Here is a 27,223-nt window from a genome sequence, read left to right as displayed (position 1 = left end):
GTCCCTTCCCCTGTCTGCACCTCACAGTCTTCCTGTAGTAAACCCTGTTACTATCTATCACTGTCTCTTGCCTTTAGCCAAAGCATACACTAATGCAATTGTAGCAAGACGCAATTTAGCTTTCTGTGATAAGCAAAGATTTATGAGTAGTTTACCTTTTTTAATCACTATTGCAGATCTGCAGACATATGGTAATAGAAGAATTGAGCTACTACATAAACTCAACACAATAATGGCATTTATTAGAGATTATATATGTGCTGCTGCTTTAGTTTGAAACAACAGTTGGGCCCAAATGCAAAGCAGGAATCCTGTTTGTGTATTTTGGCTCACTATTCTGTTTTCGACTCTTTATAACAATAATTTTAGGAATCCCCAAAAATGTGACCATCAGTGTGTGAGACACCTCACATAAAAGGAGTAGCTGCAACGACTGGATGCTACTATTTTTTTACCCGTTAGAAAAGATAAATGGATTTTTACCACATGACTAAGACTTTAGTATAGACACCAAGCTTAAGACCAGTTTGGTGAGTGTTTTAAAGTGTAGTAAGCTTCAGGATCAGGTTTTTGTAAAACAGTCTTTATACTAAACAAAGTGGAGAAACTCTTGTCATGACAGTTAGAGGTTTAGAAATTATTACCATCATAATTATTATTATATCATTATAATAACTCTTCTCTTGGAGGACTTTAGACAGCCTCTCATGTCTTTCTCAGTTTTTTCCCACTGAGGAAACCTTTGCAAGAGAAAACTCTAGAGAAGCAGCAGAGCACTTAATCAGCTTCTTATTGTGACATGTGCCATGGTAGAGATATCATTGTGTCTATTTCCAACAAAGCAGCCAAGGTAACATCAATACGCTATGAGTCAACAGGTAATCATGCAGAACGTGCAGCGAGGTCTGCAGATGAGATGAGAGAAATCCAGCTCCTAGATGCTGTTTTAAGCTCCAACTTGCCTTAATTACAAACCTACTTGCAACCTTCTCTAAATGGCATTTGCTTTACAGTGAGCATATTCTTATCTTGCAGAGACTTTTTGTCAAGAACAAAGAGCTAATGTTTCAGTTTAACTTAAGTATCATCTGCCCTCCTCACACCCTTCACTTTTTAAATCTTTTCCCTTTTTGTTCTTTCACAATCAATTTCTGTACTTTCTGTATCTTTCTCAGTCTCCGTTGTAGTAGATATCCCTCTGCAGAGAGGGCGAGTACAGTAGGTCTGTCAGCCCTGGAGGACTGAGAGAGATCAGAAGACATGTCAGAAGTCTGGTGGGTCTTTTCCACCTAGACCCCACTCAGGTATGTGGATAAAACCTAAAGAGAAAACGCAAATACAGCCCGAGGTCCACACCACAGGTCTGTAGCCAGGGGAGACAGGAATGCCCCCTGACTGCAGTCAGACAGACGTCCTTGAATAAAGAGCGATATCCACAGGGTGGATTGCCATGTAGAAAGAATGTAATTCTGTGTGTGTTCCACAGTACTATGCGAAGAAACATGGGTAGCTGTATGTACAGTGGGAGGGAGAGAGAGAGGTGATAAATGGACAGTGTGCTATATGTGACCATTGTTTGAGTTGCCAAAGTGCTTTGTTGTTGGCCAGTGATTATCTGTGCTACAGAACACTATGATGAGTTTTCAGTTTGAAGAAGATGTTAGAGGAGGAAAAGTGGGCAAATAAAGGTCTTTCCTGTTGGCTACATGTGATGACTTAGCCAAGCCAGAAGACTTATAGCACAGTCTCACACATAAGGCCGGGGGACCTGGATCACTTTGAAACCAAAAAAGTAGAAGTAGAATAAAACAACTGGTGGCTGCGCCAGAGCCCCCAATGTATTGTACTGTATTACAGTGCCCCTGAATGGCCTCCGGTCGGAGGTGAGCAGTGGCAATTTTAGCTGGCTCCTGACAGTGGACAGAAGGCCTGGTGAACTGGACGACAGTGAGGGTCACAGGTTCCCCTGGGGAGGAGATATCCCAAAGGGGGTGGGCAGATGGGGTCTGGAATGAGAGTGTTCTCAGACAGGTGGATGGTTGTCACCCTTATTTTGCCACCGCCAGCAAGCAGGTGGCCTCTCCCTCCTCCTCTTCCACTCAAGGGTCACCTTGACATGGCACTGCTTCCCCATGGGTCCCATCCCTTCATATACACTCTATACACAGACACACACACACACACACACACACACACACACACACACACTTGTGCTCACACAGACACGCCAATGGTTCTCTGCTCCTCTCAGTCAACCCCAGCACCTGGGGACTGGGAGTGTAAACAGTCGCTCTCAAGGTTGAACCCAGGTGTTTCATTTCCATTAAGGCCCTCATCACATTCACAGCCTCCTCCCTCTGACTTTGGTCATAACACAGACGAAATAGTCATTAAATTTTAGATTACCTTCTCTTTGCCTTTGTAGATGTTGAGATGCACAGGGTCTATTTTAAATGTCTTTCTATGAAATAATTATCTCCCAACTCTTTGCACTCGACGCCTTCAAAAGAGGATGTTCCATTGATGATTTTTGCCCTACATCATAGCTTTGCTCTTGCCGCAACTCTAAAACCCAATATAGCGTAATTAAACTAACACAGTGACATCAATAAAGACAGAAGTGCTCTGTAATTACAGTCTGTGCTAGGACATCATAAGCAGGCAGTGTCATCACCCTAACGAAGGAAATAAATCGATGGCAGACGGACAAAGCCCCGCTTTACAATCCCCTTCTCCTCTGACACACAAAGCCAACCATAAACACGAGTAAGGCAAGAGTTTAATGGCAATCTTAAAGTTGCGGAGGCCACTAGCTTGTCTTTACTGCTCCTGCCCTGCAATACAATGGGTGCCTTGACACTTTAACCATTCCCTTACTCTCCTTCATTAGCTGGGCTTCTCTCTGTTTCTCCTCTAAGCCTGCCTTTTCCCTTTCCCTCCTCTTCTCTGTGGTGTCTAGTCTCCTCATCCTCTGGAGACACATGAGTGGCAGGCCTTCCCCTTAATAACTGTGTATTCCAATTCTGACACAGTTGCACACAAACAGACACACAGATATAAATACACACAAACACGCGGAAAAAAAAAAGTTGCACGATTCAAGATTGGCATTCCCACGTTGCTGCTTCCTGCAGAGAACCATGTGGACAGCAAGGCTAAATGTCAGAGAAAGATAGTCCACACGCACACACACACACATACACGCAGGGTCGCTCCCACAATCCGTACAGACAAGACGCCGCACACCGATAGTGTTTGGAGTGTGAGGCTAAATGTCAAGGGATGATGTAAATTCTCATGATTGCTTCCAGAAGTAGTTTATCACAATGCCAACGATGGCAAGATCAGTGTCTCATTGTCCTCAAAGAGCAGGATAGTAGCACTCCAGCACAAGTAGTAGACAGTGTTTGTGTTTCTGCAATCAGTAGCACTTTACAGCTTGGTCATATCATGATTACTGAGTAGTGACAGTTTGATAACAGAGTTTTAAAGAAAATGATTAATACCCTGTAAATAATAAAGTAACCAGGAATTAGCAAAAGGGTATACCTGGCTAATATAGAAAGAAACTGATCTAACAGGGTGGTAAGGGGCCAGAAATAAAGACTGAACATCTAATCATGTCAAAAAACATTTAAACAAAGTGTTGAAGCATGCAAGTATAGCAGTATTTTTGAAACAACTACTACCTATAAAAATGATGCTAGTTAAAAATTGAGATTTGAATGTTTTGATATATCATGCCACAACCTTCAAAAACACATAAAAATCATATCAAAATCATCAGTCATATCATATCATATCATATATGATATAAAGTGGCTTTCTTTATATTCCAAACATCTGCTTTTTGTTAAAAAGTAATACTGCTGTATTTGTTTAGTGATGTAAGTTTTTGTTATTTTGTTACTTGTTTCTCATTCTTTTTACTTTCTGTGTAATAACCATAAATCAGAGCTGCGTAATGCTAGCTGTTGCTTTCTGTTAATATTAGTATTTTATACTAACATTGCTTTCTTATTATTACTTTGGTAATTCCATGGGTTAACCGAACTATTACCTCTTTATTATCAGTCTATCGCTATAGTATTTCAGTTCTATTACCAAGCTGTAGTGTCAAGTGTTGCCCAGAAATCTATAATAATATTTCTTCTCAGCGTCTGTTCTCTGCATCAAGGTTTCCAGCTGAGATTAGTCTGGGCTATATCCAAGCGTGTTACATGCAAACACGAGGGAGTGTATGGACCCGACCCAAGACTCAAATCAGAAATAGGGATGCCTGCCATAGTTGAGTTTGTATAAAAATTCTTTAAACATCCAGAGTAGTCTCAGGGCGACAGTAGTGCATCTTCCTTAGCCTTCTTTCCCCCTACACATCATTTGTTAAAATGAACCAATGCTAAATATGCCATTTACAAGAAATACGAGTAACTAGTGAGTTGTAAAGTTGTGTATACCACTAAATGTACGTATCACATCAATTAGTAAAACATATTTAATTCAGGAGTGTGTCTCCCTGTTGCCTTGCATTATATGCGGCACGCAGCCAGAAACAAACTCTAGTCATTCTGGGCTGTTGCCTGGACTCCCCACCCTAACTTGCTGCCTACTTGCTGAGGTGACTGATGAGCAGACTCACTGGTGTGTCAAATATGTGGGAAATAGTCAATCAGCTAGGCCGGTGTGACAAGCCTGTGTATTTCTGTGGTTTGGAAATGCTGTTTCAAAAAAGTGTGTGAAAGTCATGCTCGGTGACAGACTAAGGATAAACATTTTATGGTTTTGGAATAGGAGAGTTACGCCTCTTCCTTCTCTGGAAGGTATGGTTAGATGCTAATTTTATCTATAGTTAGTTGACCCCAACCTGTGGGGTATTTATTGCGCTCTTGTACTACTAGGGCAGCTGTGCTCGAGTGTATTTCTGTCTGTCTGTAAATCTGTGTGTGTGCATTGTGTAGCTGATTTTTTATTTTTTTTTACATAAATGAGAAAAAGATGGGAAGAAAGGAAAAAGATTATGTTTTGGACTGGAAAATTTATGGAGGAGATACTGTTGATGTGATTTAGTGTGTGGGTGCTCCATGAGCCACTGAACATGGAAAATGAGAAGGCAGAGGTGGCCATGATTAGAGGTGTGCCTTGTTGACTACTTTATGAGTGTATTCAGATGTGTGTGTACATGTGCACATCGATGGCTTCAACTTAAAGTTGAGCGGCCAAAGGTAAACATAGCAGGACACGCACAGTCTATCATCTTCATTGTCTGGGTAATAACTGTCAGTGTTGGTGTGTATTACCAGGAGAAGCTAAGTTGACTTTTCTCGTGCTTTGCTCAGTCATGCTGTGTGTGTGTTTGTATTTATGTGATTATGTGTGAGGTCCTCACCCCAGCTGATGTATCTGAGTGATCTCAGACATGTGTTAGGGGCCAAGATGAAGGGTCATCATATATAAACACACCCAGGGAAATAGAGTGTGAGAGAGCGTTGGGGCTCGTGGGACCACGTGACTAACACTCTCACCCATGAAATCATATAGTACCCAACATGTTTCTTCTGTTTGCCTCCATTCAGTTACTGGAAAAACTGATTATTTGGTCTTTGAATAACATCAACAGAACATGTCAGAAATAAAATTGCAAAGAGTCCACAGGATAACAGTGGCAGTAGACAAGAATAAGAATCAAAACGCCAGGGTTCATTTATCCATCTCCTTAAGCCGCTTAGTTCAATCAGGGTTGCAGCGGCAAAGCAGAGGATCCCAGACATCTATGTTCCCCACAACTTCTTCAATCTCCTCCTCATTTTATGTTTTGGCTTGTCATCTATGATGATAGGTGTGGGAAGGGTACATGGAAAGCATATAGACTAACCAAGTACACAGATACGTGGCTTCAGGTTTTCTAGTCATGTATAAATTTTCACCAACCCATAGATAATTCTGTTCTGCATTTTCATTATTAGTTTTTCCTTAGTGTTACATTTTAGTTTCCTATTCAGTTTAGTTTGAGTTAGTATCCAGAGTGTATTTGCTTGTTTCAGTTCTTATTGTTTAAAAAAATATTTAGCTTCAGTTTAGTTTCTGTTAGTTTAAAGAGTTTTTTCATTGTTATTCAAGTGGCACTTTTAGTGGCAATTTTGCATTTTTTTACTGTCATTGGTAAAGAATAGTGCAAAATATTAGTTCATTAGGGCTTTTTTCAGAAGTTTATTTTTCATTTTTATTTCAGTTAACTAAAGTGTTTTTCATACATAGATTTTTAGTTTAGTTGTATTTAACCAACCAGAGCATTTTTGACACGGGAGAACCTGCTAAAAAACACGGTGCTCTGGAGAATATATTTATTAGAATATTATAATGTCTATTCAATTTGTATTCAAGTATATCTCTTTGTTTTGACTTTGAGAGAAGAATATGGTCAATCTGTTTAAGCCGGATCCTCTACTTGCACATTTTCATAGTCTGCAAAATGAATGTTGACACACTCTGAAATCCAGTGTGGATTTCTACGCTTCACAATCATTAGTGTTTAGTTATGCATTTCCATGAGGATTGTCTGCGTATTAGGCCATGCCTGGACAGCAGTCCAACTACAGCAGACCTGTTTACAGTGCTGGTTTGTTGTTCGTGATAGATATTTTAACAGCGTAGCATCCTTAGTATCAGTAGGAATCTAGATGCTAAGGATTATAGGCATCTCAAACTATTTTTTTTTCTTTGTCAAAAAGCAGAATCGGCTACCAATTGTCCTACTTATGTCTATTTTTTTTCTCTTACTTTGTTTAACCAACCAAGGTGCAGTACAATCACTGAGCACAAATGCTCTTTTTTTTATGCTACACACAGTTGCACACATTCACAGTTGGAGGCTTCCCAATGCAACTGCAGTTTGATCTCATGGCCAGCTAAGCAGCTTTGATCTGTTTTGTACAAAGTTGGATCATACTGATTGTCCCACACACTGCTCTCCTGCAGCTGTGCAAAGGCTAGTCAAAGCTCAGTTTGATGATCAATACATTAGGTGATTGCAGAGCATTTGTTACATTTATGGGAAAAAAAATCAGTGAACATTACTTGTAATTGCCAACAACTAAACAAGAGCAACCAGCATGTATTATCTTTCAGTTTGGCTGTTGTGAGGAGAAATCATGTTGGAATTTTCATTCAGGTTGACATGCAGTACACTCTTACCACAGTTCTTTATGTTATGGCTCAAAGAATTTAATCACAGACGTTTGCTTTTTTTAAAAGTAAGTAGCTTATCTTTATGTTTTTAATCTTTTTGTGGACAACAGCTCTCCCTGCTTAGTTAAAAAGCACAACAGTTCCATTCAATATGTTTAGTGTTACCTTGAGAACGTGAGCCCTGCAATGCAAGCAATGCCTGAAATTCGATTTGATCTGCATGGCCACCATCACTTGACCATGGCTGATGTCTGTCCTTCTCCCCCTCACTCTATCTGTGCCTGAGCCGCCGTTGAGCCCAGGGCTCCAATTAAACCCATGATGCCTGGCTCTGGTTGGTATGGTGACCAGACAGGGCAGAGAGAGAGCTGTGATTCCCAGGTGAAAGGTGGGATAGACTTTCTGATTCGCTCCAGCACCCAGATAGAGTTACAGCTCAATTTCAACCTCTCACCCTCATCGGTCTATCCTCATGACTAAAATAGGACCAAGGAATGGAAGGGAAAGGAAGAATAGCTTCTTCTTTTCCTACTCAGCTTTCCTGCCTGTCTCTCTTCCTTTACACACTCCTTTTTTTTATCACTCCCTCTTTTCAACCACCTCCAGCCCCCACCATAGCACTGTGCTGACGTTTTTTGTGACAGAAGGGACTCTGAGATGTGCTTTATAGCTTGGTCAGCTTGTAAAGCAGCACTTCTAAGTCTGTAGTTCTGTCTCACTTTAAAAAGTTGAGTTTTTTGACCTCCCTGGCGCTTTATCCTTCTTTTTTTTCCAGTCGCGCTTACTGCTTGTACTTTGTTCTTTTACCTTTTTTGTGGACAAGGCAGGATTTGTGAATTAATCATAAGTGGTTCAATAACTGGCCTTAGCTGTGCTCCGTCACTGAGGGATCAATAGGGGAAGTTCAGTGGCACTGACTGCTCTGGAGGAGAGACAAGGCCCTCACGTCCAGGTGATCCATTAGCCTGGTCTGGCATTAGGCAAGATGTAGAAGAGAGCCTGCTCTCAGCCCATCCTGTATCTGTAGAGGCCTCTAGAGAGACATACAGTAACCCTAATTTCAAGGTCTTCTTGTGATGCCCATATTATCTGAAAAAATATGAATACAATATCTATTTCACAGGTGTTTTATACTCACAATCAAAACGAATAACTTAATATATCTTCATAAAACTGCTGCCAATACGCACAGACTTAAGCTTTCAATGTTTTACAGTTTGTTCTGGGTTTGAATCTCTACCTTTTGCTTCTTCTTTTTTTCCCTTTCATGTTGTCGTTTATATTTTTCTGTTTAGGACAATCGCAGAAGTTTATATTGCTTGTTGAATGTGGCTTTAGGAGATTGACATGGAGAAATAAAAATCTTTGATCTTTCCCCCTAAATTGGGCTCTTAAAAATACATGACCACATCATTAAGTTGGTGTCTGAATCCCCCCTGCTTCTCATATAATAGAAAGGAAGATTGTTGTTACTAATAATAAAAACCTGACCTTTTCTTGCTGCAGTCTAGTTCGACTTAGATTTAATTGCATTAGTATTTTCCTACCAGGGGAGAACATAAGCTGCTAAAACAGCAACTTTACCCCATGACATAAAATAAGGCTGTACACAATTCCCTGCTGGCCATGCATTATTGAAAGTACAAAAGCATCCTCTTTACAAAGTGTCATAATAAGGCAGTGCTACAGGACTTAAGTTTACACTTGCACGATGCACACAGCATGTAGTTGTCAGCAGGAGCTGGGATGTAGAGAAACTTCATTCTGATGGCACCTTCATTTACAACGTACTGAGACACACCATGGATGATTTGTGAAGATTAGCGGAAAGCATGTGAGGTATGAATCATCGTCTCCGTAGTCGCTTTTTTCCAAGTAAGCATATGCATACAGTACTGACTAAAGACTGGAAATAGCATTCGCCACAAACATGATGTGGAAGCCTTTTGAGCATGCATTTGAAAATCATCAACAGTCCAACCCAGTTAAACACATTATATGCACTCTCTCTCTCACAGGTACACACAAACATGCAGTGACAGTGTGCATTTCAAGTGAATAAAAAATGTCTTCACAGCCAAAACCTTACAAGCACTGAAATTCAGATTCCGTGTCACCTAAGCTGTACATCAAAGCTGCACATTAGTCGCTAATGCTATGTGTGTATGTGTTGACACAGAGAATGGAGAGGTGTAACCAGTGTATGACATGGCTATTTGTAAATAACATCCAAACCTCATCCACTGGCAGCAGCTGAGAGCTTTAACTCTGAGCAGTGATGGCAGCCTCCCTGAAATGTGCATGAAACCAGCTTAGTGCTATCAGTAAAGCATCACCGCCAATCACCAGCCACCCTCTCATTCCGCCGGGCTGCTGTGGACCAGATAAGAGCCACGCCACCCTCCTCCCCTACTGCTTCCATCCGCTTTATGTTGTCCTCCAACAATTCACCCACCCTCCCACAGCAATTCACCCTTATCCTCTTTACAAGGTCTTATAGGGACAGAGACACTGATGTGCAGCTACAACAGTAATTTATATTCTTTGTAAATTGTCTGTGATTTTTTCATTGAGATAAGTGTGGGGGAAACATCTGTTTTGTGCTGGAAGGCAGTGGGCCGGAGCTTGAGTTCTGTGGCAATCACCAGCAGTATAGATAGAGAGGAAGAGGGGAGGCACACAATCTGTCTCCCTATCCTGAATTACAACTCCAGGGGCCTAGCTACCCTCTCATTATTACTGTTGTATTTAGCTGAACACTGGGTAAATAAACATTGAGCTCCATCTGTACAGCCTTGGAGATCAGTATCTGACGCCATGTTTGGAAAACTTAACTTCCATCATTTACTTCAGTCTAATTCGTGTCAGCCATTGTTTTATACTCTTAAATTAGTTTTTTTATTAAAAATATTTAGAATAAAATTCAAATGTGTTTCAAAAAGTCTGCAGAGGTGAGAAAATAACACCCTAGGAAAAATAATAGATCATGAGATATGATTAAAAAGATGCATGACTTGTTCCAGCTGACTAACCCACCACACAGCCCTCATTGTCTTAATTATCAGAATGGTTGAGGGCTGGAGTCCTGAGCCGCTCAGGACTACAGCAGTAAGGCATTACAGTGACCAAGTGCTAAGGCCTCATTGGCAGTCAAAGAGGAACGCGACCTGCGGCATCTCGACATACGCACACTAGCGGGGGAGTTGGAGGGTTTCAGAGCAGTACAGACGATGAATCTCAATCATGAGGCCATGGCAGATTTACATTTAAAGTAGTTTTAGTGTACGCCCCACTTCCTGATGCATTCGTTGGCAGGTCTGAAAGGAGCAGCTTATCTGCGAGTCATCAATTGCACGTGATGCGTCCAGATAGGGGCTCCTGACGCCAGCACCTTTCTGTTCACACATCTAGCTCAAAGATCATGTGCTGTCTAATAGAGCACCATTGCTTACCATGTAATTACATTACATGCGAAAAAACGCTGCAAAGTTTTGACAGCTCCAAGTGTGCGCATGTGCTCCCAATCGCATGCGTATGAACACGTGATTTATGTTTTAACTGTGATTGACAGAAACTGTAATGACAAGCATCAGTGTGTTATTGATGGTCTGTCACTCTTCGTGTTAATAATGTTATCCCCATATGGAGCAATGGGGTTACTGTATGTTGTGCTTCTGTTCGAGTGCCCAGGGGCATATTTATCCCTCATATTTATTCTTAATAGGATTGGTTTTTGTGTAACACAAAATACAGGTGTGTATATGTGGATGTGTTTAGATGAGTAGTAGGTAGAAGTGTGGTTGTTGACACAGTGGGGTAAAGGCTATGATGGCTGAAGGCTCCGATGGGTAATTGAGAACAGCAGGTGTCGCCTCCCTCCTGAGCCACTTCAGGCCCCAACCAGCTCACCCTCCGATCTTCAAAGCCTCTCCAGCCCAGCTCTTCTCTCCTCTCCAATGTCAGTCGAGCTTGCTAGGGAGAAAAACAGCATGTATTGCAGCATGGTATTAATCAAACCTAGAGCATCACAGGGAGTGTGGCGGAGTGGGCTACGCCAGTTCACCAAGACTGAGATATTTCATTCTTGTAAGCCTTTTGACAAAAATACATTCAGAAAGAAGCATAACCTTTACTATTATAACCTGGACTACCAATTTAGTATTCTTGTCTTACACTTGAGCACACCTGCTACAATTGAGTAGTTTTAAGTCCAGTAAAAAAGTAATAACTTATACCATGTATTATGAATAATGTATGGCCTACATGTTGTGTCTTTTTTCATTTTAATCCAAGGCGATTCACCAGAGCTGTGGAGAACAGAAGAATCTCTTGTTCTCACTCAGATTTCGCTTTTTGTGTGCATGTAGCTTTTCCCTTTCTGTTTCTGTTTGTGCCGAAAGGCCTTTAGACAGTAAAGCTGAGAATGTGAGCAGTTTTTTTTCTTCCTTACCTGCCTTTGGGCCCAGGTTTCCCTGCTTTGGCTTTGTTACCCATGCTGATCACGTCACCAGCCTCATAAAACCTCCACCCTCCCCTGACTTTTTCAAATCAACAGATCTGATTGAGTGAATGCCATTACCTGGGTAAATGAGTGATTCCTAAAGGACTGGACAAGGCCTAACACCACCCTGAGGGTGAAGCTTATTATCGCTGCAAACTCCAAAGAAGAGAGAGGCAGCTGTGGAGCTTGTGTGCACTTTTTTAGAAGCCTGTATTTCCATATTAATCTGCCACATTTAGGCATCTGAGACAGGGGGCCTCCTGTCACGCTTCTTTGATAACGGAGCAGTTAGCTTTTTCCCCTCATGTATAAATATGTGTAATTCTGATAAGATTAATTGAAGCGCCTAAGTATACAGTAGTAAAAGATGAGGGGGAGAGAGAGAGAGTGGGAGACAGCAGGAGGGAAAGGAGACACATTATGCCAAAGCATGCATTTTAGACTAGTTTTTGCCTAAGACCTACCCCAGAATGGGTGCCTAGCCTCTCTCTTCTGGGCCCTAAGTGCCTTGAATTGAAAATAGCATCTACCTAACAGTCCCTCAAAAATAGCTGAGCGAATAAGTTTTTGCGCCGAGCCGATAAATACGGCGTGGAGCCGATAAATACGGCGTGGAGCCTCTGACACCGAAGCCTCACCCCAATTTCCAGTGCTCTGGAGGAGATCAGATAGCCCTGTGTCATTTGATTTTCTGCCTTATCTCATCCGCGCCCATCTTTTTGTCTCACGCAGAGCTACATTTTAAGAAGCACACACTCCTTGTATCTTTTGAAGGACAAAACCCAGAATGATATTGAAGCGAATAATAGCATCAAACTTTTAGAGGGCCATTCCTTGTTTGATTGCTACCAAAAACAGGAATGGCATCTCAGATGAGTGTCCTTCAAGTGATATTTGGTATGCAGATCTGCAGGAGTACATGATGAGATTACAGCAATCTGCAAAGTTCTTAGCTCCAGAGTGCCATTTATGATCGCATCTCAACGATGGGTGACGTTATGGATGCTGTAAACTACAAAACAATTTATACTTTGTGTATATTGCATACAGCCATCGAGGAGTTCCACTTCTCAAGCTGACCAATAAACACGTCTGTTTAATAGTTGATTTCTGCAAAGCATGCAAAGTACCGAACAAGACAGGGGAGTGAGTAAGGAGAAGACAATAGGAGAGAAGGAGGTGTGGGAGGGTGTAGGTGAGGGATCCTGAGACAGATGAAACAAGAGGGAGAGAGTGAGCAGGGAGCGAGGGAGGAGACAAAGACATTCCCTGGTGAACAGCTTGAGTTGACTGACGGCGAGAAGAGCAGGCTTCAGCGAGGGAAAGGGAGGAGGAAAGGGAGGAAGGGAGATCAGGAAGGAGTGAGCACATCAGTGTGTGAGTGGCGTCTCTCATTAGAAGGTGCTGTCAGGGGCCACAGAGGGGGAACTGCAGGGACCCCAGTTCCCCTCTTCTCCTCCCTCTTTACTGGCCCCTGAGATCCAGCAAGGAAAAATGATTGATGAGTGATACCAAGATAAACACACGCCCTGGCCCCTAAAGGCAGCCCTGCAAAATGATGCATGCAGCTTTATAAATAAATCTTGTGGAAAAAAATTTAACAATAAACAACAAAACAATGCAAAACAACCATTGGTTTTTCTTATTTTGGTTATTGCTACAGAAGCCACAAATCAACCCGACTTTTCCCCCCCTTCGCTTTGATGAGAGTTTTTCCTCTTTTTTGTGTTTCTAGTTTTACATATCTGTGCCTGTGTGTGTTGTGTGTGTTTTATGTGTGGAGCAATGAGCAAGGTTCACCAGCTGACTGGATGGTTAAGCCCCCTTCAGTTACACTGCCTCCTAAGCAGCCTGGGCAGGCGGCTTTCCCACTCATTCACTGTGAGGCAACAAACACCGATGCAAACCTGTTCTCATTTGGGAGAGCTCCAAATCATAGCAGCTGTGTGTGATGTGTTTATACTTGTATTACTTATGTTGTGGGGACCTAACCACATTTACATTCACTTTGTGGGGACTGTCTCTGCTTCTGGGGATAAAATGCAAGTCCCCATACCACTAATCATTATAATTTCGACTGGACTCCTGGAAGACTTGGTTCAAGGTTGGGATAAGTTTAGGGTGAGGGGACGTTGCCAGGAAATGAATTTGAGTCAAAGCCATGTCCAGTGATGGAAACCCACCACTGCACTGTGGAGGTATGGACAAGTGTGTGGGAATCTGTGGAGAGTGAGCACTATGTATGGATTCATACTGATGATTCGTAACCACTGCACAATACACATAAATACTAATACATAACCATGTCTAACTGCTTCCTAATTGTTGAGAAAGTCATAAATGTTTTATGCTACACTTTCTGTTAATGTTTAACACTGAGCGGCAAATGCCTCTGTTACAAATCGAAATGGAAAGGCAGATTATCATCAAATAGTACATTATATCATTATGAGCCTACAGGCTGTGGTCTGGTGGAGGGAGAATGAATTATGAATGGAGTGTGAAGGAAGATCTCTTTCCCCTAGGGACTTCCAACACCACAACTCATTTAAGTTGGATGAATGAGAGATAAGGAAGAAACCCACTCACCCCCCATGCTGCTTTCCTTACAAACTGGCCTTCATATAATTTACTCTGAGAGAAGGAGTGTCACTTTAACTCCTCACAGCACACACACTTCTCATTGGAAAAAATGTATGCTGAAGGGTGCTTTGTTCATTGTCAAACTGTGCATACCAATGCTGAAAAACACCATAAAGAAGTCTTGTCATCTAAGTCACTGGTGCATTTTCTGCCTGGCGTAGACTCATGTCAGGCTTCTTTGTACATCTCTAAAATGAGTCCCTGAGCTGTGCTGTAGCTTTGCCTAAAAATTCTTCTCATCTTATCTTATCTTTCTCTCTTTTGCTCTTCCTCTGTCTCTCCTGTCTCGACGGGTCCAGGCCGCAGAATGGGTCGATGATACTGTACAATAGGAAGAAGGTGAAGTACAGAAAGGATGGCTACTGCTGGAAGAAGAGGAAAGATGGGAAGACCACACGGGAGGATCACATGAAGTTGAAAGTGCAGGGAGTTGAGGTGAGTGGGCTGACAAGAGTTTGGATTTAGAGGGAGTAAATGGGAAGAGAGGTGGGATAGGGGTCGGCACGGGGGTGGCTACGGGGGTGGGTGTGGGGTGGGCGAGAGCCAGCCTTCATCCTGACACAGACAAACAGAGGTCTACAGTGAGCTCTCCCTTGGCTGTAATGGAGACAGCCACATGCTGCAGCCGGCTTGTGTCTCCAAGGAACTTCACCAAGAAACAATGCAGCACAACAATAGTTTTCCCTGGGAAGCCAGTCGAGTGGAACCGATTGTTTGTACCTTATTAAAGCTCTGGATGTTGCCTTTGCTCCAGAGAGCCTACATTAATCTTGCTGGCTCAAAGCAGTACTGTGAAACTAGTGTTCCCTCACCTCACTCCAAGTCACTACCCATACCAGCTGCTGCCATAAAAGCCCACTTGCGTCAGTGCTTGGCTCACCTAGCCTCTCAGTAGACTTAAGTTGGTGACAGTGTTGCTACCCTGGCTGATCTATTAGCAGTCATGTTAATGAGTCATGGCAAGACTCATCCAAAGACTCAAAGAAAGTTCCTCAGCATTTGATTATTGCTCAAGTTTTAGTTCTGGTCTCTTTCTCACATTGACCACAAGCAGTAATGCTAAAAGTACAGGAGTTGAGATCAATGATAAGGGTGGGAGATTCTGAGCTTTCTTATGTGAATGTGCTCTCATGCACACACAAACCCAAGCACACAATTTACACATACATACACCTAACCGCACACCTCAGGGAGTGGTGCTGTGCATCTGTGTCACACTGTGTGACAAAGACAAAGCTCGGGCATTCTCCCAACAGGGGCTCTACTCTGTGTTTCTACTCCTCTAGATATTTGTCACTCCAAGAAAATGGCCTCTTCCCTCGCTTAGCCAGCTCAGTGTCATCTCTGGTCCTACAGTGGTCTGATAACCCATTGAGACTACACACATCAGTCCTTTTGAAGCATTAAATATGATTCCAGTTTGCGGCAGTTTTGGCTGTAAAGAAGGTTTAGTAAGCTAAACCTGTATTACTCTTTTTCAATTAATGTGTGAGTTCAGGCTATGTTTAGGCACTATTTTGTGTCTGAGCTCTGACTTTATCAGTAGCCACTGCATATATAAACCAGTACAGAGAGGAACTCAGAAATCCTTCGTCCCTTTGTGGTTTCGTTTCTTAGGGGGAAAAAATGCACAGCAGCCAAGTGACATCTGTCAGAGTTATATGGTGATAGGAAGGCAAAGTGTGTGCACTTCCACTGGATATAAAAACTAAGTTGACTGTAGAATCCCAAACTCATAGAACACCTTTCATCATGCCTGTGTGGCACAATTCCTTACAGTCCAAAGACATGCAGGTTAACTGGTGATTGTAAATTGGCTGTAGGTGTGAATGTAAAAGTGAAGATTTGTCGCTCTGTATGTGGTACGCCGTGATGCACCTTTGACAGGTCTAGGGTTTAAGTCCCATCTCTTTCTCAATGATTACTAGGTGCAAATGATACTAAGCTCAAATAGTAGTTAAGAAAACTGAGGAATGGTGCATGAGAAAAGTGTAAACATGACCACTCTTATAAGTAAATCATAGTTCGAGACTTTAAATATAAACAAACCTACTTTATATCTAAAGCAGAATATTTACTGCAAAGCAACAATTGATATTAGTTGAAAGTGAGCTTATGTCTTACTCTTTCCTGATGTCTGCTATATCATCTGTACCCATATCAGCATCCACTGAGGCAGTGCCTCCTCAGAATACTGTATTATATTTTCTATTTTCCAGCATCTATCCTGCTCAGTGCTTCAGAAAAGCAGCTGTTTTTTCTTTGGAATAACTTCCTCAATTGGAATATCACTGTCACAGCTCAACTCACTACAATTCTGAACTACAAAAAAACAAAAAAAAATCCCAAAAGTTAAAACAGTTCTTCTTTATTAAATTCATTGCAGGCAGAATTAGTCAAACATATATGGCAAGAGGTAAAGTCAGCAGGCTTTCTAATAGAGTACACAGTTAACAACTGCTTCTCAACTGCTTAACATAGAATACATATAACTTGGTTTTAAGACCAAGAACAATGAAAACGTTTATGGCATGTTGGATTCAGCAGTAACATTTCTGTCATTATCCAAATAATACACAGTGATGGCTAAACACTGACAGAGATGTCAAGCATAGTGAGTATTTGGCAATCACATAATAACTATCAGTCACTGGGAGAAAAAGTAAGTATCTGATCAGTTGGTCAGTTGGTGAGTGGCTGTGAGAGGTTACTGGCAATTGTTAGGAGAAAATGGGCGCAAAAAAGTGTACGGTACTGCACCGAAAACCCCCTTTTGATCGCTTTGGCCGCTAGCAGATTGCTGTGGTCACCCATAGTTTGAATGGAAGATGCTGACTTGTCTGCAAGTACGTGCCAACCACTTGTTTAATGGTAGTAAAACTGTGACGGCTTAATCACAAATCAAAAACACAGACCATTCCCCGTCCAAGTTCTGCCTTTTAAAAACCTGTTGGTTTCTGCAGTAAGGCACAACTTTTATTTGGAAGCTGAATGTTCCCTGTTTCTAGTTTGAAATGCTCATTTCCAAGTTTCACTATTGCAAAGTCATTGGTTAACTGATATTTGCAAACAAATCAGCGTCTTCCTTGGAAACTACCAATGACCATGACAATCTGGTAGCACCGTCTTTGTGATTGATTTCTACAAGTGACAGCCGGCAACCTCCAGAAACCACTCATCAACTGGTCTGGGTTACACATTCTTCTCTATGGTGATGGGAGGTTGCCAGGATATCACTGACCAGTCTCTAGGCCTTTGTCACTGAGCCCAGTGTTTTTTGTTGTATTCTTCTACTCATTCACCTAACTGTACCTGTATCTTTTTTTTAATCCTACTGTTTAGTTCCAGCAAATCACGAGCCTTGCATAATAGTCCCAGCCTGCCACTGAGCTTTGATAGTCCACAAGCATGTAGCCCTAACAAGCACTTGGGCAATTACCAGAAATGCATCATGCATCAGAGAAGGGAAATTCTTTAGCAGACACTATTTAGCTTGTGTCCATCAGTCCAAAAAGACTGTCATGGGCTGAAAAATTATAGTACAGTTGCTGAATATTCAACAATATGAGATAAAGAACATACTGAACTGAAATCATTATGAGTCACATGCCATGGCCGATGGCTCTTGTTGGCACACTTGTCAGTTACTTGGAAAGTGTGTAACTCACCTTCTTGTGATTTTGTCTGCAAGGCCCTATGCCTTGTAACATGTCTAATTTACTAGAGCTAATTGCTGTATTAGCAGCAGAGGTGGCGAATACTATGAACGTGAGCTAGGTGCAGAGGGAAAGCAGAGGAAGAAAATGACTTAGGACTGCAAGGCCACATGAGAGCTTGTAGAAATTGGCCCATAACTGCTATTTCATATTGTGTATATAGAAATACAGTGCGGGTTTCATCTGTGCTGACTTATGTTGCTTGGACTCTGCTGTGTCTTTCTCCATGTGCACGCCACCTCTTGCAGCCTTGAAAGACCTGGGTCATGTCCTTTAAACACCTCACACCTCAAGAATGGCAGATGAGAAAGGTGATCCATCACTGCTGTAACTACACTATGATGGATGTGATGTTTACTGTAAGCACATGCTTGACATAAATGACTTGACTTTTGCCCTCCGTTCAGTGAATGTAGGATGGGATAAAGAGCTAGCAATTTCTTCCCAGTACTTCAGAACAGAAGAGAATGATGTTTTTATGCATAATTCATATTACACATTCACAAGCCAGAACACAAAGAATTGGCATAATTTGAGCACATTCTCACTTGTTTTACAGGAGATTCTTTACACCGTTCACACTGTGCTGTAGATGCTCTGATTCTCTAGCCATGCAGTGCTTAATGGAGGTTCTGTGGTTATTACATGGGCCAAGTTTAGTGCACACTGAGGACAAATGTTGTGGGTGGGTCAGGCTAGTGATGTTCAGGAGCTCTGGCAAGGGAAAGGCTGTAAGCCTGGGAGCGAGGGGCCTTCTGGGGCCTGCGAGAAGCAGCCTAGCATGGCAGAAGTGGATGTCAGTGTGCTGCTGTCCTGTCTACTCCACAGTGCTTGCTCAGCAGCCTGTGGAAAAAGATTCCACTTGTTTCTGCTTTTTACTATTTTGTGAGCTTTTCTCTGTTTGTTTTATTTCTGTCTTTTAATTCATTCACAAGACATCTCATCATTCTCCTCTACTCCCACCTCTTTTTCTTCTTGCTAATCCCATCCCCTCACTACTGTCCAAGTCCACAGTCCAGACGGACAGAACCTTGAGTTGGGCGGTAATGCTCCCTGTTCCCTAAAATTGGAGCGCAGGGCATGTTGCGGCATTAGCGCTTAACAGGCCGTGAAATAGCAGCCTGCCTTCCTGACGTCTCCCCCATCACTCCAGGTGAGTTGGCCAGACGGCTGGATAAATGAGCAAGCAGCACCCACATCAACCAGCATGCATTTGGGGAACCTGAGGAGAAATGTCCATCAGTGATTATCTCACCACACCCGGTGCTTACCAAGCTCAAGTTATTCACCCAACATCCAAAAAGACCCTTTCAAGCACTTCCAGTGACTATCTATCAGTCCGAATCCTCTTTTGCAACAGGCCTTGATAAACTATGTTTAAAAAAGAAAAAAATATCTCATCTTTATATTCAGCATGTATGTCTCACATGTTCATAGCTCTCACGTCCTATGGCTTCCCCCTGTGAGATAGAACAGACCTTAAACGCTTTTATTTTGGGAAACTCCAGCTGATCTCTGTTCTGCTTCTTGTCAAGCTTCTACCCCAATGCTACCACCTTTTCGTTCTGATTAGCTGTTAATGTGCGCTCAGCCTCCATCACCTCCACTCCTCCACCCCTTCTATCCTATCTTCCCATTATTCCTAAGCTTTAATAAACTCCCTCAAATACAGATCGATTTTCTCTTAAGTGAAGGTGGCAGTGCCTCTGACTTATTTCATTACCACAGGCTAATTATACCGATTGAAATGAGCTTCTCTTCTTAAGGTGTGCTGTGCTGCTCTGTGCCCCCGTGCTCCTTACACTTTAATGCTGGTACAGTTCTCTACCAATTCCCAAAATCCCTTGCCTGCATCTCTTCCACCCCACCATGCCTTCATCTAACTCTCTCATCCTCCACCACCTAAATAATCAGCTGGTAGTCCTTAGGTCCCGTAACTTGTCATTTTATGTTGGATCCACCCTAATGTGTGATTTCAACTGTGCAACTGTGCAATGAAGGAAGGTAATGGAGCATGCTGGTGGCTCAATCGCCTCTGTTCATTGATAATAATGAAGACAAATGTCAAAACATTAGTTGCTAATGTTGTAATGGAGTGGATGCTACTGGATGAGCACTGGATGCTACACTGCATTGGCTTTCAAAATCACATGACCTTCAGTATTTAACTCCTGCTTGCAAGTATTCTTGCCCTTCCGTTTGTAGCAAATCAAACATATATTTAAATTTGTAGGACTGTAATATTCCCCCGAATCCAACTTTTAAAATCCAGTCTGTCTGTTCATTTTTTGCCCAGCTGCTTAAAACTAACATTTCACTATTTCATGGCCAAATGAGTGGGTAGAGTTGGTAAGTTATAGTGAAACTGGCTGCATATCTGTGAAATAGGGTTGCTGTGGGTGACTGTATGCGTTTTAGTAGCAGTAGTAACACTGATTTACAGATGCAGTAGCTGATATCACCAGATTGTGAGGCCAGATGTGAGAGGGCACTAAACAAAACCCCTTTTTCTGTGAGGAGGTGACACAATGCGTGCTTTCCCTCCTGTCCCTGCTCCAAGTCAACTGTGAAATTAAGATCACATTACTGATACAAGCAATGCCCAAAGCAAAAAAGTTTGTATTTTACATTTTTATTCTAACTTACAGGCTGTCTGCGAGACAACAGTCAGTTGCCTGCTCTGTAAAGGCACTAAATTGATTACTTTTCCCATCGTATTCGCTCTTCTCCTGGAGTCGACTTTGTTATTCACTCTTTTTTTTTCTCACTTGCCTGAGAGCACACTAGCTCTTCCCTTTTGAATTACCTGATTGTGGAGGAGTTAAAGGCAATCTATGAGCAATATTTTAAAGAACTGTTTCCATGGTTATAACCTTAGGCTCTCACATATAGTAAAACTGAGCGGCTACATGGGCATGTGAAAGCAGTTAAGTTACCGGTCTTCTCATTTCAGGCTCAGGTATAGGGTAAACCTAAGCTTATGAAGAGAGAATATAAAAAAGCTTCATGGCATATTAATGAACAAAGTCAAAATCAATCAATACAAATAAATTATTAAGGTCCTTAAATGTTGCCATGGACATTAGAGTGCTAGACCTAAAATCTAAAATAGAAAACTATTTTGTTGTTGTTTTTCTGGCACATTTAATTATCCTCTCTCTTCTCCATAAGGGCTCAACTGTGTTTGTTATGCTGTTATCAGCGACTGAATCAAAGCCTTCTGACAAGAACGTGTTACCCTTAAGCCTTAGGAACCTGCACTTTACTCATGATTTTCCTTCAAGCTCACCGTAATTAGTTTTTGTCCCTTTTATCAAACAGTTTCCAAATCACTCTGGAAACATTAAGCTCTGTATTTCATGCTGACCCAGCTATCATTGGACTATTGGACCATTTCGGTCCATCAGCCTATTTTGGGTTGGCTCAACATTAGAAAGGTTGTTGTATGGAGTGATGATATAAAGAGTGTAATATAAAGCTGTATATTATCAATACCTTCCTTAATTTAATTTACAACTGTTGCAAAATGTTGTGGTGTAGTCATGCTGAGGCATCTCCACAGGGGTCTTTTTCAACATTCTCCTGTGGTAAAAACAATTTGGAAAGAATAACATGTATAAAGATGACCTAAAGCAATATGACACAGCAAAATGAAAAAAACAACAACAAGATTTTGAACATAAAAGAGAATGCTTAATAGTAGCAGAGCTGAATGTTAACAGGCAACATTTCTGTTTTCTACCTTTTCAGCGGCTCAGACTAGAATGCTCTTCAAAGACACACACTCAAGAGAAAATACTAAATCTTATAGTGAGTTGTGTTATGCTTTAAAGGTCAACTCTAGTCAGGGCCTCAGATCATTCCTGGCAATGATTTGCTTAAATCATAGGTGGGAGAAAAAGAAAAGCAGGCGGTACCAGCTTTTGCCTAGTTTATACACTTTTGTAACATTTTTGTGTAGAGGCAGGGACTCAACGATCGCCTTATTTATGTTTAAAGAGTAGTTTATTATCTTGAAAACCTATTAAATGAACTATAATGTGTACTTTACTTTCTTCAGGATATGGAGGATAGGCACCAGAGCACACAAACTGTTTGGGGAACCAACTTTGACAGGGAAACATTTGGCTAAGTTCATTCGATTAAAAAATAAAAATAAATAAATAACATTTAAATGGGCAATACAAGACAAATTCATAAATAAATAAAATCCTAAATAAACCATGAATATATACTGGGCCACCTTTACAGACCATACCACAAATTTAAGGATAAATAGAGTATTTTAAACAACATAAACCAGTATGCTTAATTACAAGAGTGGGGTCACACTCTAAAGCTACAATATATGGATGAAAGCAGTGGGCCACTGAAAAATTACACCTAGTGCTCAGCCATGGTTATCCATGCCATGAAGCTCCCAGTAAACTGTTTTATGCTGAGACCAGTTATGTTAAGACCAGAGGAGGCTGCAGTTGATAGATTAAGAGTGAAGTTAAGAGTGATGGCATCTTTTGTAGACTGTGCACCACAGCACTGCATGACCCCACTGTAACTGTACACGATTTGCTGCTAATAATAACTATTCCAATTTTGTTGTATGCTTGTGTCAGTGTCAAAGTCTTGCTGGTCACATGATTGCTGCAGAAATGCTAAATTTTTGTTAACAGAATAATTAACTTGAGCTCTATCTGCTGTAACTAGGTGTTTAACTTTTTATTGCCAAACTGTATGACTTAATTTAGCATTTGTAATGCCGATGCTAAGGGTATGCCTTTACCTAAGCCACAAGTTTCCATTTTTACCCCTCTGTCTTCATCATGTTCCTTTAACTTTCTGTGTGTGTGTAACTTTTTTGCTCCATCTGCTTCTCTCTTTTGAAAAAGCCACTTAGGTCTCTGTTGTTATGAAGCCATTATTACAGTGAAAACCAGCCCCTATGTCAAGAACAGCAGTTTTCCTCCGATCCCCTATGGCCTTGGCAGAACCGTGTCTGCTTTCCTCAACGTGGCTATTTTAATTTCTCTCAGATAGGGTTTGCAACACTGGAGTTAGTGTTTAGGACACTACTGGGGGCCAGCAAAGGTGTTAAGGAAGAGTCATCCAGTGAGTTTATCTTCTCTTAACTCAAAAAGCAAGTACAGCATCACAGTTTGTGCTTAATCTGCAAAAAATATTGAAATGTTAACAGTTAAACTGAGATGAATTTGCTAAACTCAAGCATCTCACTTGCTGGCTTCCTTTATCTTTCTTGTTGCTTGGCTATTTATTCTGCTGGCTTCTGCACATGGCCTATGTATTATTAACCAGTAAAACAGAGGTTTAAATGTAATTTGCTGCTGTGTTGCATTTAATAACTTCAAAATCAAAATGTACCAATGCTCCAACATTCACTCTTCAAAGGAGGTATAATGAGTGGAACTGCAAAGTTCAAAGAGAATACTTAAGTGTTTGTATAGAAATATACAGTGTGAGCAACTGTGCTTCCCTCAGAGTGATATTGAAAGGTTTGATATTTTACATGAAAGAGTGCTTAAATAGTAGTTTAACACAGGAAACAGGTTTAACCCTTTGCTTTGGGCAACGGAGGAACTATAATAGCAGATAAAAGTCTTTTCATTAGCGTTTTGTTCATTTGTGTTATCCATCTTTTTCTCTGCTTTCTATTATCTTTTCTGTTTGTGTGTGTTGCTCTGTGCATTCCTCTCTTTTTCTGTATGCTGACACATCAGCGTACCAATGCTGTTGTTTTTTTTTTAACAGTGATCTGATTAGATGTTAGCTTCATCATGCCATGCAGCGCGTGCATCTTTGTCTCCGCTCCGTCTTTGTTTCGTGTTGATTTTAAGGATGTCTCTTGTTTAGCTTTTTGTTGCTGTTTTGATAGTTTTTTGGATTAGCAGCAGACTTCTGAGAAATTTATTGCACATTTTAATGTGAAGAGAAAATGAGTCATTTGTTTAAGCCCAAGGGGTGCTAAGCTTGTTCTGCACAGTGTGCAGAACTCCCCTGTTCCTGTCACTACCGAATAAAGACGCATGCATGTAGAGCGATTCACCTACAGAATTCATTGCATTTACGTACATGTATAGCTTTATTATTAGGGCGTTAAATTTGTCTTACAATATGTATATATATATATGTTCCATAAATGTGAGGGAATTTCCACACTGAACACACACACATAAGCAAATTCGGTAAAACCCTCATTTCATAAATGGTGCCTGTTATTGCTAGAAAACGTTTAAAGACAGCAAAAAAAATCTCCTGTATGATAGATGAAAATGGGAGAGATAAAAATGAATCAAAAAGACTGTAGACTGTGGAAAATAAAAGACTGATGAAAAAGAGAGGAGGGAGCAAGAGAGGCTTAGAAGGTGGATGGATGGTAAGGGAGGAAGGAGGGTGGGGAGGGGGAGAGGCCAGTGTTGAGCGGGGAGGAGAGAGAAAGCCGGAATGAACGATATATAGCCCCTGGCAAACAGAAAACAATTGTTACACTGCCTCCCATAACCCACTTCAACCTTAAACAGCAGATTTTTTTCACTCAATTAATTTCTACACATTGGAGCAGGAGCCTTGGCTGAAGCTAGGCTTTTATGTGCTTCTGCTGCTGCAAGGCCTTTGCACATCTCTGTCTCTCTCTCCCTCTGTCCCTTCTCTCTCTCCCGCTGTATCTCTAGGTTTTTTTTTTTGCTTTTTATTTTGCTTTTTTCATCAGAAAATGAACATTCTGAATTGGAACGGCCTTGAACACTTTGAGAAATGATATCTGAATATATTTTTATATATTTTTAAATTGCATATAGGACACAAAAAAATGGCAAAAACTTTTCTTTGAATCCCTGCTAGGACAAGAAATGACATTTAACCTAATCAATATCATAAAGCACAGCAATGCAGAGCTATGAAAACTCCTCTTCCTGCACCATGAAGTGCATGTAAAGCTTGATGGGAAGAAAGAACTTCAAAAGAGGCAGCTTTCAACATTGATTCCAATCATCTGTTAAGAAGAAATACAAAGAGATTCATACTGGAAGATGACAAGCTTCATACAGAGAGCTAATAAAGATAAAAACACAAATAATGAGAAGCAATAATAATTACACCCAGGCCATACCGGGTCATGGTGGCCCTATATGAATAGCAGGTTGACTTGCCTGAGGGCAGAAAGAGGGAGAGCAGGCAGAGACAGATGGACAGATAGATAGCGAAGGGCATGACTGAGCTGTGTCTGTGTGTGGTGAGTGAGGGCCAGTCGGAACAACATGAATCATGGCTCCAGTTGAGAGAGGAGGAGATCAGATCAATAACAGCCCAGAGGAGAGAGAAGAGCAAGAGAGAGAGCAAGAGGATGAAGGGTTGACACAGGAGGTGTTCATCACTGGACCACCCCGACTCCCAGCTTGCTCACCTTTTTTTTTTATCTCAAACTATACAGTTAATGTATTGAGCAAGGCAAGGATTCATTTTCTGTGTGGCAAAAAAGTAGAGACACAGCCAGTGCGCTGATATTCTAGTATAGCAAAAAAAAACCAACCATATATGAACACAGGTTGTACAAAAGCATAAGGAGACTTGATTCACTAAAAAAATATACCACATCTTGACTATTTAAATGATTATTATCAGCCTTTTAATTGTTACCTTAAGTCTTATCATCTGAAGAGGTGGGGTTTTTTGACTTAGTACTAGAGGACAAGAGTCAGCAGTGGTCATTTCTCATCAAATGACCAGTATAGCTTGGGGAAATGCCTTTTTCTAATGTATGTCTCTGTGCCAAAGGGTAGTGGCCAGTGTTGGAGTGGCTGTCTGGATGTTTAAGCGTTCTAGCACATGAGTGTACGATGGCCAAGTCCCATTCTCCACCATTGTGGAACAGGCAAGCAATTTTTCTCATCCCTCCTTTTTTATATAATTTGGTCGATAAAGGTGAAGGACGTTTCATCGCTATTTCTCTCCCTCCCAACTCCCTCCTCCTCATACTCTCTGCTCTGTCTCAGAGTGAAATCCAGAGATAAAGCTGTGGCAGCGCTCCGTGTTTAATGGAGCTTAATCCCACAGATTTAAGATACGGAGCTGTGAGGCAATTCCCCCATGCCCATCTTCACTAACACAGAATGGTCATGTGACTATCTAATTCTGCCCTTTCAGACGCAGACAGACAGGTGGACAAAAAAGGACAAAAAAAAAAACATAAGTATAACTTAGCCAAGGACAGATGTGTTACTTTTATTTATCAAACATTTTTTGGGGGGAAAGGGTTGGACAGAATAGTCACTCACTCATTCGCTCACTCTTTCTTATTTGCTGTAAAACTAGACATTTTTCTGCCACTTTTTCTTCAACTGTCTCTTTGTAAAACGTGGCCATGTCTACTTTGGCTGGTCAGTCAACCTCCCTCTTGATGTGAGATTTATAAATTAATCTGCAACACAGAGAAAATCTGAGCCAAAGTGATGAGTTTGGGGAGCCATAACTGAAAGCTTAGTGTCCACAGACAGGACTCCGGCCACAGCATCACGTCAGCACACTTGGAGAAAGTTAAGTGGGGTTGGCTGGCTTGAGACTATTTGGAGAAGCCATGTGCAGGGAAGTATTATACCCACCAACAATCCTCCTTAAGTGATGAGCTGACACTAAGCAATTTAGTATTCACCCTGCCAGTGAAAATATCTTCAATCCAAGTGCATAAAGCTCCCATGACAGGAAATATGCCAAGCGCTCTTCTTCCATCTGACTCTTTTTTGTTTCAGAATAGCCACTGTATGGTTCAATTTACCCCAAGACATGCTTGTCAGGCCTGCTTGACATGAGCTCTGGTGTCAATGTGTAAAATAGTCCACATGGATGATTGCAGAGCAGCAGTGGTTGTTAGTGGCTGTGAGTAGAGTTTGAGAAAAGGGAAATGTGCATGTTGCCAAATATGACTGGTCTTTATATACACAGAGAAGTAGGCTCAAAGCAAAAAACAAGAAACCAAGCAGGCTTGGTTATTTATTCAGGTTTAACATAGATTTCAAAGAATCATAGATTTCCTTGTCTGCTCTTATTCCACCTTTGCTCTTCTTTCCTTTATTTTTTCACTCGATCCTTAACATCCTCGACATTGTTCTCCTGCCTTTTCCCGTCTCTTGCCCTCCTTTCTTTGTTGCCTCTCAGGTATAAGACATCTAAT

General features: G+C 41.4%; 1 protein-coding gene across 2 annotated transcripts in view; it reads left to right on the top strand.

Moving 5' to 3' along the window:
• Positions 1–27,223, top strand: part of camta1a (calmodulin binding transcription activator 1a) — a 278,666-nt gene that overhangs the window by 139,466 nt on the left and 111,977 nt on the right. For both annotated transcript variants that reach the window (XM_085344132.1, XM_085344133.1), the window contains exon 5: positions 14,629–14,764. In XM_085344132.1, the coding sequence (XP_085200258.1) occupies positions 14,629–14,764 (136 nt within the window). The remainder of the gene's footprint in view (positions 1–14,628; positions 14,765–27,223) is intronic.

This window comes from Diplotaxodon limnothrissa, linkage group LG20, assembly GCF_057381915.1.
Source record: "Diplotaxodon limnothrissa isolate DT_005_m linkage group LG20, D_limnothrissa_male_GT1.1, whole genome shotgun sequence".
Lineage (NCBI taxonomy): Eukaryota > Metazoa > Chordata > Actinopteri > Cichliformes > Cichlidae > Diplotaxodon > Diplotaxodon limnothrissa.
This window is presented reverse-complemented; position numbering and strand designations above follow the sequence as displayed.